The 13,517-nt window shown below is 39.1% G+C and overlaps 1 protein-coding gene and 1 long non-coding RNA gene across 4 annotated transcripts in view; one reads left to right on the top strand and one right to left on the bottom strand.

The window, feature by feature from the left end:
* The window catches only part of ASZ1 (ankyrin repeat, SAM and basic leucine zipper domain containing 1), a 35,228-nt gene extending 31,106 nt beyond the window's left edge, over positions 1–4,122 (bottom strand). Inside the window, exons 1-2 of one of the 3 annotated variants that reach the window (XM_064422322.1) lie at positions 3,967–4,122; positions 2,285–2,381 (exon numbers count right to left, since the gene is read on the bottom strand). In XM_064422322.1, coding sequence (XP_064278392.1) covers positions 2,285–2,381; positions 3,967–4,071 — 202 coding nt within the window. In that variant the 5' untranslated portion in view covers positions 4,072–4,122. Of the gene's footprint in view, positions 1–2,284; positions 2,382–3,018; positions 3,055–3,966 lie in introns of those variants that run through there. The other 2 variants (XM_064422323.1, XM_064422324.1) reach the window with 2 other exon arrangements.
* Positions 4,123–4,128: 6 nt separating this feature from the next.
* LOC135301842 (uncharacterized) lies at positions 4,129–5,910 on the top strand. Its single transcript, XR_010363576.1, has 2 exons — positions 4,129–4,456; positions 4,564–5,910. It is a non-coding gene; the product is annotated as an uncharacterized LOC135301842 (long non-coding RNA).
* The last annotated feature ends 7,607 nt before the right edge of the window (positions 5,911–13,517 follow it).

The following is a 13,517-nucleotide window of genomic DNA, read 5'->3' as shown; positions in this document are numbered from 1 at the left end:
TTCCGTTCAGTTGAAGAATAGCTCTCAGTGTTGGAATTCATTCACATTCAGACACCATTTACCTGAGAGGAAGTTCTAAAATGCTAGATTCTCTAAGACTTTTCTCTAGTAGAAGTATTAAGTCTGTCTGCACTTAATGTTTGTTCCCACACGACCTGAAAGCTGAGTCATATTAGAGCTGCTGATGTCTCCCTCTGCTGGGCCAGCTATGGTGGTCACCTGACTCAGGGTTCAGAGTCCTAAACTAGCTGAAAAATTATTCTCACACACAAGGCACCCTCCCATTCCTGTTGTTTGCTATTACTTTTAATTCCCTGAACTGGCTCACAAAATATGAGATGAGCTCCAGCACTCATTCAAAGATGTAAGCTGAACAAACTGCTGGAGGATTTGACTGTAGTTATAGCTTTAATCAGCCTAAACTGTCATTAAGTCATAACTTCTAATTCCATTTTAGGAAATGGAACACATGGTGTGAAGGGTTTTTCTTCTGAAGCAAACCAAAATGTCCAAATCATCTTTGAAGGTACTTGCTTGCATTACTTTTTGTGATAGGTACTTCAGAAACTTTTTCCTAAGCTGCCATTTAACAGACGTAGTAAGGAAAAGCACTGTGCTTGTCCATCTCCTCAACAAGCTCTGTAAAACTGCTTCAGCATCAAAAATATTAAGGCAACATCTAACCAAGCCAGAAGACAACACAGTCTCAGCCTACCTCAAGGAACAGCCCCAACTCTTGCTAAGAAATCCACTTCCAACAAAAACCTTGAGTTTGGCTGACTGCTGGTAGTGAGCCTCCTACAAGCTCTTCTATACTAAAGGGATTGCTGGTGGCAAAGATTTAACCTGAGCACAGATGCCCCTGAAGGACAATGTTACCTTTCTTCAAGAAGACCTCCATAACAGGCACTGAGCTCTGCTGCTTTGCAGAACAGCACTGGATGGGTCAGAATGTACTGCTGGTGCCATTTTAAGGAACTTACATATTCTTTTATAATACTGCCTTGTTTGTTTCAGGAGACAGAAACTAGACTACATGAATCCTTGGCCTCAACCTATGCTCTTACAGAAACCTATTATCATCTTCCAAGAGCTGGAACTGTCCGCTGTGCAGCAAGGCATCAGCACAGAAAGTGAAATATTGCTGTTTCACTGCCACACAACAATTTAAAATGGATGGTGTAGCAAAACAAACCAGCAATCTGAGGCACAGACATCACTAAAACTCTACTCACAAATAAGAATATATTGTCTCAAAACAAGACAGGCGTATTTCATGCTTGTACTGCATTTCTTGTGTTCCAGGCCATGCAGTAGTTTTGCTTAATTTAAAAAGAAAACCATTCCCCCATTGTGGTGAGAAACAGTTGGCTTCTAAAAGGGCAAATAATGTCATTGTTTCAAAACTCAGAAAAGCCCATTGCTAACCAAGAAACTACTTTCTTCCCTAAGACAAATTTTCCTCAGAGAACAAGCTCTTGGTTACTATATTCTCCTTGCTTGCTGAAGCAGAACTTCCTGACAATTATCACTAGGCAGGTCAACTCAGCTATGCAGTTTCTGATTGCCCTGGATGCTTGAATAAGTGATCCAATCTTCCTAACACTGATTAACAAACACATTAAAGACAAATACTGAGTAACAGAACAGGGAAAAAGGCTTCCAGTGTTAACACAGACTACTTTTTAGTGACAAATGCCACAAAAAGCCTGTTAGACCTTTCAGAATCACAAAATCTTTGTTCAGCTGATGTTGCCAAGACAGCAGTTATACACAGGGCACATACCAGACACTTACCAGTGCTGTGAAGGAGAAGAAAAAAAAAAAAAAAAAGAGGAAAAGGAATTTCCAAACTGGGGAAACATGAAAATGAAAAAGCCTAGCCTCCCCTTCCTACCCCATGCTGTACAACTTTCAACACCAATGACCACCCACTGAATTTTCCCCTCAATTTAAACAACTTCTAATTCAGTGTTTGTAATTGCTATTTGCATGTTAAAGGTGCATCTGAAAACAAAGAAACATGTTATTTCATAGCTCAACATAGTTTGCTTAATTTTCAGGTCTCTTGACTGACAAAAGAAACATAAATTAGAAGGAATGTGCTAGAATATCGAATCCGAGTCACTAAAAAAGTAATTCGATTTTCCAAAATAATGTGTTGAGTACATGTAGGAACATGTGAGTTTCCAGTAAAGGATATAAAGTCTTGTTTTAAATGAGAATTGAAATTTTTTCCAAGTTCAATAAAAAATATTCAACTTTGTAACTGACTTTTCCTCACCTGAGTTTAAGAGTTCTTCAATTAACGACACATCCCCACGAAACAGAGCCTTCTTTAATGCCTCATTCTTGTCTGCCTGCAACATTTGATCCAACTGCTGGATAAATAAAGAAAAATTAAGTCAAAATCTGGAGTCTGTTTCAAGGCAAAAAAAAAATATAGGTTGGTTTCAGTATAAAAGAACTAATAATCTCTAAATGACATAGCATAGAAGAAGAGGGGAAAAAGCATCATATAACTTTTGTTCTTCCATCTCCATAGATCTGTTCAGGGTCTATTATAAAGTCTACGTTTTAAAATAAATTTCTCTGAGAGGTGCCATTCTCTGAAAATGTAAATACCTTCTTTCTCAACAGAAAGAATCCTGCTATCCTCCCATGCTGCTCTCAACTTTACTTGCCATAATTTGATTTCAATTAAGATTCTCTTTCATCTTATGTCACTAGAAAAATTTTGAAATGCATTTATGTATCTTTTATTTTTCTGTATATTTCACATATTGTGAAGTACAACATTAAAAAATACAACTACCAGATATGAAAGCTTGAGCTTGAGTCAGGGGACCTCAGTGACTAACTGGCTGGCCTAACAGCACAAGTCCACTGCTGTGAAGGGTTACAGCTCCTCTGTCATCCTAATTCTGTGGTGACAGAGGCATTTGTAGTGCTGCATCATAAACGTTCTGGCTGAAAAAAGCACTGACCAAAGGACTAGTTTATGCATCAGACAGTTACCTCATTTGTTTTCAAAAGCATCACAGATTTATGATGCCAACGTCCCAAAGCTGCAGACACAGCTGAAGATTGCTGCTGGAGCTATATCAAGTGTACAAAACATTTACATACACTGGTAAGCAGAGGATGGATTATTCACTAGTTTCCTTAGAGACACAAGTCAGTATGAAACGAAGTTGTCTTTTATCATAAGTTTTTAAATCACAATTTATAATTTAGAAATGTACAAATTTTACAGCACATCATAGCCCATCTTTCCTGTAAGTTTTGTAAAGACTAACAAAAGTGTCTACAGTATCATAGGTGAAAAACAGTCAACAGAAGAGCCTTTTTTTATTCTATTCCGATGACAATTTTCAAACAACACACATCTTTGGATAGGAACATCTATCTAAAGGTCAAGGCCTCTTAAAACACTGGCTATAACCTTTAGCCTAAGACCTCAAGAATTCAGTTATACCCCCATTTTTCAAGTCTGGTAATGAGACAAACCCATGCTTAAAAACCCTCACAGATAGTGAGTGTTTATCTCCTCTGCCTCACACTGATGGATACTTCACACCTGTTAGATGCAACAAAACTACTGAAATCTTCAAGTTAGCCAGAAACAGCCTCAAGAGATTTAAGGTATAAAACAGCTTTACAGGCCCCGAGTCATGGTCAGATTTATTCTCATGCTGAAATACGATTAGGACTAGGGTCTGCTACTTAAGGGGAGAAAGAGCTTTCAAATAAACATTAAGGGTTTGGTAGGTTTCATTTACTGGATTGAGGGTACACTAGCATTACCCTGGTAGGAAACAGACTGAGTGGAAGCACCAGCCGGACCCTCCCCTGGACCCACCGCGCTCCGCTCCCCTCACGGTCCCAAAGCCGAGGCCGCCCCCCCACCCCGAGACCGCCCGGCCACGGCTGGCGGGCCCCAGGTGCAGGGAGGCCCAGCCCCACCTGCGGCTCCTGCCGCACGGCGCCAATGTCCCAGTCGCCGTCATCGCTGTCGCTGCCCTCGTCGCCGCCCGCCACGACGCGGAAGGAGCACATCACGGCCGCCATGCCGGCGCTTCCCGCGCGCGCGTCGCCTCAGCGCAGGCGGGGCACGTGGCCGAGGCGGCCGCTTCCCGCGCCCCGCCCCCGGCCCCGCCCCCCGGCCGTGAGGGGAGCGCTGCGGGCGGAGCCGGGCCCGGGACGGGAGGGGAGGGAAGGAACGGGACAGTGCCCGTGCCCGTGCCCGGGGCGGGAAGAGCAGCGTTGCTCCGCCCCGGGCACGGTGGCACGGCTCCGCGCACCAGGAATCAGTGACAGTGGTGCTGTTAGCACGTGGGGCTGTGACAGGGCGCACTCGCGGCTCCGCTGCTTTGTGCGTGCTGGGAGACGCTGCAGAGCCGTGTGTGAAGTTGTGTCCTTAGATCTGTGGCTGGTCTGTATGTGGGGATTCAAGGTAAAAGGCGCGGCTGCGCTCTGTAATCGCTGCCGCCATTAACACGCTCCTTGCACGGCCCCTCACCTCGCAGCGGCCGGCGAGGTCACCGCGTGTGTGTCACGCAGTGTGACAGGGCCGAGCCTGCGGCGGGGACACGCGGAACTGCAGCTGTGCGCGATGAGCCGGGCCTTGGACCTCCAGCCTGGCTGCAAAGGGCATGGCTTAAAGTCCCAGAGCTGTGGTGGGAGCTCTTTCCAATGACCCATAATAATGCCTCATCCATCACAAGGTTCCTGTGAAACTCTTTGCAGAATAAATGAGGAATGACGTTCTGCATTTCATCCACAGGCATCATTGCTCCTTGAGCTCATCTCAGACTTTGCCCCACGTTGAAATGGAATTGAGCATCCACTGACAGAAGAGGAGTTTGGTCTTGGAGAAGAGTACAAAATAATAAGTGTAGTCCGTATGCCTGTAACACTGTAAAAATGTAATTAAAATGTGTTACCTTCATCTTGATCAGAAAGTGTCTGTGAAAGTTTTCTTATTTATTTTTTGCTTAACTTTTTTTTCTTAATGCAATGCAATGTGTAAGGCAACTTTTTCTATGTTGGGATTTGCAGGTTAGCTAGAGTTATGCTTAGAACATACTAAGTGCTATAAAAATTTCACATATTAAAAAAGAAACCCTCATGGTCTGCATATTTCAATAGTCCCCACTTGACATTTTTAATAGCTGCATTTTCTGGATTTTATTTGCTTGTCTGTTAAATATGACAGCCTGTTTGCATTAAAGTATAATGGAAGTCAGATTCTTAACAATGAGGAACTCTGGTGTAAGAACGAGGTGAACGTTTTAAATGAACTCCCATGAGAGAAACTTCCAGTTCTGGAAACTTGATAGAAATGCAAACCCCCTTCTTTTCATACAGCCTCCTCAGTGCAAAGGTTGCTAAAATTGACTCAACTGTAATATATGCTTCCATATATTAGCTTTATATGCTTATTTTTTTTATTTAGCTGTATACACTAAATCTCGGTTTAAAATATTTTGGTAATGAAGATATATTTTTTACCATGTGTAATAATTGAATGGTTTTGTAGCCGTGTCAGTTCTTATAAAATTGTAACTTTTATTCTAAATTTTCAGGATTTTTAGTACTGAATATTTCTTGTTCTGTGTAGAAGAAAAGTAGTTCTTATACCTTTTCTGTGCAACTTCTCTGATCTGTATTGACTCTACTAGTACTTAACTTTATAATAAACATAACTAGAATAAAGCTTCCATATTATTATTAATTTAGCTTAGCTGTGTTACAGAATATGGACTTGCTAGTAGAACTTATATCCCCAGTGGCTAAAGTCTAAAGACAAGTGAGTGTGATGTTTTACAACTGACATCACATGTTCCAAGAGAGTTATTTCTAACTGGTGCTGGTAGTATGAATAAATTCATTATCTTTAATACACTACCAATTGCTTGGTATTTGACAATTGTGATTTATTTTTACTTGTTCAGATTTCAGATTTGGAGATGGTTGGTTGGTTTGTTAGTGATTTTTTTTTTGCCTTTTCTCTGCATTATAACCCATCGAAATTAAAATGTCACAACAGGCACTTGAAATGCAACTTGCATGCTGCTGGTTTCTCAAAGGGCACCACTCTAGGAAGGCATTTTCAGTAACAGGCCTGATAGTACCTAGTGTTAAAAGAAAAAAATCCCAGCTCCTTTCAAAGGCTCACAGTGTAGAAGAACCTTGCAGCCGGTGTACCCTATAGCTGTTTCAAATGTGAACAAGACAATCATACAGAAGCTGGTAGCAGGTGATCTCTCCTTTTGTGTTTGCTTGGTACTGTAAATCAGACATTATTGTTTATGTAGACTCTCTTTTTTCACATTCCTCTTACTCCAGTTTATTTGTGACCTTGAAGTCTGTTTTGATTTTTCAGCTAGGCAGACTTATTTATTTTGATTGATAGTATGGAAAGTCCTGGCTGTCATCCATATTTGTGAGATATCAGTGTGTTTTTACTTCTTCCTGTATGAACAGTTCCTAGCATTCTTTTCTTGTTGCTGTGCAGTACTCATTTTACATGCAGGAGGTGATTATAGCATGGGTCAAGCTGGGAAAATTGTAAGAGATCCTCATTCTCAGAGAGGCTTAGTAGCTCTGGGTCTGCAGAATTGACAAATTACCACTAAATGTTCAAATGGGAGATGGTGAACTAACAGCTGTACCAGTTCCATGGTTAAGAGCAGTGCATCCAGGAATCTGCATAATTTGAAAAAAGTCCAGTAAAGTAGCACAAGTGATTTCAATTTAACAGGTCACTTTAATGAAACAAGTGGGAAAGTAAGTAGTTTATATTGTCCTGGGTGATTTTTCAGCTGACTTGTAAATAGCTGTAGCATGTCTTATAATTAAGGTATTTCAAGTATAAAGATGGATACTTATTCTCTAGAAAGCATTTAAGTGGTCTGTGTTCTTTTGGTGATCTGAAATCACCCTTACTGTTAAATCAGTTTTAGTTTTGCCATCATGAAATTTGGTTTAGATGCTGCACTGCAGCAAATTGAGGTGTTTATAATTATTTCAGTCATCATTCTAATGGACTTAAAAAGATGGAAAGCATTTCATTTTATCTCTTTTGCTTATAATTAATGTTTTACAGCTGTATTCCTCCTGTACGCTTTACCAAATCTATCTGGATGGTACCTGATATAAAACTTTCAATCTACTGCCAAACACATGAGTATAAATTGTATATCAGCTGGTTTTCTGTTTGTAAAAATTGTTTTCTGGTAGAAGCATTAAACCATTGTCAAAATTCTCCATACTTAGTGGGGAATTCGTGGACATGATGTAAATCTGAATCCTGTTGTGAAAATATCTCTTATTATGACAAAAAAAAACCAACCAAGAACAAGAATTAGGATGTTGAATGTGCTTTCTTTTATTTCAGTGTCACTCAGGCAGACTTTTAGCTTCTTTTCATGTAACCTAGAAGCTTTGGTCTGTGTAGCAAGTCCATGTCAGAACAATTCCTGATATTACTAGATGCAACCTCTCTATTAAAAATTCCTCATTCCCTCACTATCTCTACTCTGTTCTATGCTGTTTCGTCCCCTTAATCTTAACTGGCAGTACTCCCACTTCGTTATCATGGTGAGTACCTTCTTGTTTCAGCCTGTTGACTCTCTGCTGCTACTCAGGCAACCACTTGTAATAGTATTGCCTGTCTCTTAGAAACTCAAATGTTTGAATTTTCTAAAGGCTGTTTATAATGATCGAGTGCTACTTTGAGTTTTCTACACCATTTACCTTTTATTCTGATATCTCACTTTGGCTTACTGCTTTTATCAAGGTTGAAGGTTATCCACATATTTCAGTATATTCATATATGTAGTATTTTTATGGGTTGCCACATTCTTATTTCGCTTTGACCACTTCAAAAGGAATATGGCTTCTTGGAAAAGGGACTGGTTTTGAATCAAAAGCTGGTTTTGCTTTATCATGTTTGGTGGTTTGTATTGTTTTTTTCTCTTTCTTTTGTTAGCAAAGCATACAATCTAATTGTCATGTCTTCATACTGAATGGCCTTGCTATCATAGGTTTACCACAGAATGTTAAGTCTTTGGTTATCTCTTACTTTTACAGCTGCTGGGCTGCTCACCAGTAGTCTCTGGCATTGTGAGAATTCCCACACATATATAATCTTTTAGACTTGTTTTGTTTGAGTTTATTAAGTCAGGATGCTATTTTATATTATGATCTATTATTCTGGCTCTCCAAAGTCATACTAGTAATTCAGAGCTCCTAAAATTTCAGTTTCTCTTCTGAGAGGAACTGTTCAGCCCCTCACTGAATTCCTGGGATGTGCTTTGTGGACTTTGCTACCGATTCCTTTAATTTCATCCATCTTTTCCAGCAAAGTCATCATATCCTTTCCATCTGCTTTAAGGTCTTCTATTCAAGACTAATTGTGATACTATCCACATCCCCTGTGGTATAAACTAAAATTGTTACAAATGTCAACAGTTGAATCATGAGAACATACTGTGTGGGAAAACTATTCAAAGTTGTTGTATCGTTTTCTAGCTGTCTTATACTTGCATTCTTATTCTACTCTCCAAACTTATGTGCAGAAGTGTCTACCTGTGGAAGAGACTTTTATGATAATTTGAGCTATTCTGTCACAGCTGGTCCAAGTAACAGGAAACCATAACTCTTCCTTATTGAGCATGTGGGAGCAGGTATGCATTGGGGATGCCTTGATTGTCTTTGATGGACTGCAGACTGAGACTGAGCATGACCAGGCAGTGTGCCCGTGTGGCCATGAGGCCAGTGGCTCCCTATCTTGGAGCCAGAAATAATGTAGCCAGCAGGACTAGGGCAATGATTGTCGCTTTGTTCTTGGCACTGATGAAGCCTCAAATCCTGTGTTTAGTTTTGGCCCCTCACTACAAGACAGACATTGAGGTCCTGGAACATATCCAGAGAAGGTTAACAAGGCTGGTGAAGGGTCTGGGGCAGAAAACTTATTAGAAGTGGCTGAGGGAACGTGGTTGCTTAGCCTGGAAAAAAGGAGGCTCAGGGGAGACCTTATTGCTTTCTACAACTGTTTAACAAGAGATTGTAGTGAAGTGGGGTTCAATTTCTTCTCCCAGGTAAGTGATGGGGTGAGAGGAAATGGCCTCAAGCTGCACCAGGGAAGCTGTAGATTAGATATTAGGTAAAATTTCTTCACTGAAAAGGTGGGTAATCTTTGGAACAGACTACCCAGGGAAGTGATAGAAACACCATCTTGGTAGTGTTCAAAAGGCATGTGGATATGGTATTTGGGAATATGGTTTAGTGGTAAAAATGGTGGTGCTAAGTTAATGGTTGGACTCAGTGGTCTTTTCCAACTGTAACAATTCCATGCTTCTAAAGCAATGATTATTTGGCTTATAGTAAAAGGTTCCTTCACTCTAATAAATCCCTAATATTTAAATTGCCATAGTCCAGCCTCCTGTGTGCTCATATAGAATCATGTTTGTTCATAGGAGCCTGTGTTTGTATCTGTAGCTTTTCCTTCCTAAGTCTCTAACCAATGGCATAACTCCTTCATTCAAGTTGCTGTTGCCATAGATATAACAGTTCTCTTTTTACAAAAACCTCATTAATTTCGGTGCATGAAATCAACAGGCACTAGTATATGAAGAAAGATGCCTTCTGCCTAATTGATGCAGTAAAATACTCAGCAGTTCCTATCTACTTTGATACTGTAAAATTCCCTGAGTCCTAATATACCAGAACTGTCCAGGTTATTGAAAACAGCTCCTTCTTTGTTAATGCAGCTATATAAGCTGCCAACAACTCTTTGATATAGATTTTTTTCTCATAATGCTTTCCTACAAAGCTTAACTTGCACTTAAGTTTTGGAAACCCAATTGCCTATGAGGCTCTGCTATAAAAAAAAAAATTGCCTCTGTCCCATATAGTTATTTTTTATGCTTTTCCTTGAAATACCCATTTCTTTAACCAGATCATCCAAACTCATAATGGAATATATCTGAAATCCAGATGTATATGGTGGAAAAATGGACCATATGGCTTGCACTAAAGAGCCATGATCATAGGTTTCCTTGTCCAGACCAGCCAATTGTAACAAACCTCCAACTGAACCCTTTGGCTAACTTTCTGCAAAATCTCCACATGCTTCTTTGGCAGCAAGCTCTGACTGGTCATTTCAAGCTGACAGGATTTCGTAACAGGCAAATATTCCCACCAACATGCTTCATAATTTGCTACTATCTCTACTTAAATAATTCATGATATAATAGAATTAGCTTGCAGGAGTGACACTGATGGGATTCTTATTATTGTCAGGATCTAGAAGAACAGACAAAAGACAGTGTGCTTTAAATAAGATTTTCCCAGCACATGGAAATTTCATCTAGGTGTCAGGATATGTAACCTCTGATTCTGTATTTAGGAGAGTCCTTGGGAAATCAATGGTTCTAGCCAGCATCTTTTTATTTGTTTGTTTGGTTGGTTTGATTTTCTCTTTATTAGACTTACTTGGTTTCTGTTACCTGGAATGGGATGGACAGGTTTAGATGAAATGACAACACAATTAAAGCCTGTATCATAATTCTGTGGAGAAAAAAAAAAAAAAAAAATTAATTCATTGTGCTTGCTCTTTGAATTTTTTCTTTGTGATGTTCACATATTTAGTGCACAGGTTTTAGAAGTGTTTATATTCTAGTTCTTACTAGGCTTTGAATTTTTCCAAGTCAAATGCTGTATATACAAATAGTTAAATCAGTAGACTTACATAGAGATACAAATACACTGCCCTTTCCTCTTGCTTTTACCTAGCCTGCTTTTCTGTTTATTCCTACTTTTAGCATTCCTTAGTCCATTCCAGCTCTGAAGAACAAGGCATACTATTCCACTTTCTCCTTTGCCTTGGAGATTTTGCTGCCTCTACAGCTGATCTTGCTTAGTTTTACCAGGAGCTAAAAGTATCGCAGCAAGAGAGAAAGAAAGAAAGCTGTGTTAATGATACAATATCAGTTAAGTTTGCATGAAGACTTATTCAAAGGGGAAAGTAGGGAAGGAAAGTAAGTTGCTCTTTGCACTCATCACGGAGTTAGGTAAACCTATGATTTCTACCAAACTGAGGGCAGAGAATATTTTCTTTGTCAGGAGCAGGCCACTGGACAAGGAAAACTGTGCAGCTCAGTAGTGTTGGCTCTTTGGAAAACCTTTTGAGACTTTCTCATTTTTTAACAAGTCATCACTTTTCCCTTGAACCCTCTGTTACACCAGTAGTTAACAAAATGCAACAGTCCTCTCTAGGCTTTGCTTTGGCTAAAATAAAGTGAGATCAATACTTTAAAAATGGAATTTTAATGTTTTACTAAGCTGTGTTTTTACTGAACTGAGAAGGCCTTTACACACCGAATCTTTTACAGGAACAAGCATGAAAAGAAATACAATACTGAAAAAACATTTTAAAAATGTTCGATAGATTGTGATGATGGAAATATTATGGTTACATACCTCTTAGTCTGTCACATGTTCTTAAGTATGTGTTCTATTGAACAGCAAACTATTAAAACCATCAGTGTACCTGTTTAGAGACAGACATATAGAGAAAGAAAATGCATTATTGAACTTGGGCTAATAATTTCTTTGTAACAAAAATTAGCTAGTGCTGAAAGCAACACTTGAAATAACGCATTATGTATAGGTTTAGGTGGCCAGCATGGGAAAGTTCTATTTTTCCATAAGCCTTGATTCTTTTCAGGACTCTTTTTGGTCAGTTTGAGTTAGGATTTGTAATTTTTATATGCATATTTGATGTTGTATATAAAGAATACATGATTGGACAATAGGTTTTCACAGAAGTGTTAAATGGGACTAACCTCATCTAAGTCTCATCCACATTACCTAACCAGCACAGAATGGGTATTTACAAATATATCTGTAGACAGCAGTGTTTGTTGAAAGAAACTACTTTTTAAAGGAATTAATGTTACTTTTTAAGCATATTTTATCTTGAGTGGCATTAGTCTGGAAAAAAAGGAATTTGATTTCTTCATTACATTTGGAAGCAGTGTTAAGGCTGTCTATGCTTTCAAAGAATTTAGAATATTTTTTTTCTCCTGCTTGTACTTTTCTACTTTTGGTTTGTAAATACAACTTGTGTTTAATATCTATTTGTTATCCTGGCCTCTTTATTTGTATGCATTAGCAAAATAGTCTTGTTTTACCTGCCCATGACACCACTGATCATTTTGCAACAGGTTCTAATGTTACACCTTTGAGGTAACAAAGCAGTGAGTCACTGTGTGGAAGAGAGTATCACAGTCAGCAGCAGAGAGTCACATCATGCTGTGCTGTGGCTATTAACTGGCAATGAACTGGCCAGAGCCCCAGACAATTCAGGGACCATAGTGCTACAAGTAGGTATTGAGAATGTACATTCCCACAGTGAGTCATTGCAACTCCTCTTCTTGCATGCCTCTTTTGATCTGTCAGAAGCACTTTCCTGAACTGGTACCAAGATATTTTGCTTTCATCTGTTCTCAGGATCTGTGGGACAGAATGTGGTGCAGTGAATACAGAGTCATGGTAAGAGCAAGGCATTTATGATTGACATGGTCTGCTTGAAGGGCAGGATCCCTCTGAAGTAATAGTTCCTAGATGGTTTCTAGTGTGAATGCCTGGTTCTAGTACCCACACTCTCTAAATTCAGACTTTTCATTTTTACTTGGGAAAAAGCAATAAACAATCTTTTTGGATTAAGGACAATTTTCTTGATTGTAGTTTTTGCTGACATACCTGAGTTTATTTGAATACTGTCAACAGGAAATCTTCTGCCTTGTCTTGCTTAAGTGAGTGGCCTTTTTCACGCACAGGCACATAGCTTTAATTCCTATACAAATTCTTTATGTCTGGGTGTCTCTGAAATTTAGAGTAATGGAGAAAAAGTTCACAACCTGGGAACCTGTCTAATCAGTTACCCCCAGGTCTTGAGGAACAGTGTTAAATTTGATCACTGTTATAAGATGATAAATATGGATCTTGGTTTGGGGAGTTTTTTTGTGGAACAGTAATAGCATGTGATTCATTACACTGTTATTTGGGAGAACTGAATTAGGGTAAAAGAAAACAAACTCTGGGAAGGATTGCTTTTTATTACAGATGGATTCTTGTAATGATTGTGTTATGAACATCCAATTGCTCTCCTGAACTGTTACTCTCACTGCTGTACTTGCTGCAATACTTTTAGGAGACTGTGAAAAACTGCAACTATTCTTGAAATAGTGTTAAAAGTTTTTAACAGGTACTAGCATAAAAAAGAATTTTTTTTTCCAGAAAACCTAAGGAATCAGGAAGAATTTTATACTAAGGCTTCTAGAAGCAATGAGTAATTATTAAGCCACTTCTAGTGATACAGTCAATGATCAAAACAGCAATGACAGAAGCATAATGAGAACAGTGGATTAAGCATAAGGAAAGGCATTTGGTAATGCAGTGTTCAGTTAATGGCATTGAAACTGCTGTTTGAAAATAAATTTAAT

The sequence above is a fragment of the Passer domesticus genome, chromosome 5 (assembly GCF_036417665.1).
Source record: "Passer domesticus isolate bPasDom1 chromosome 5, bPasDom1.hap1, whole genome shotgun sequence".
Lineage (NCBI taxonomy): Eukaryota > Metazoa > Chordata > Aves > Passeriformes > Passeridae > Passer > Passer domesticus.
Note: the sequence above shows the minus strand (reverse complement) of the source record. Positions and strands in the feature narration are given on the sequence as shown.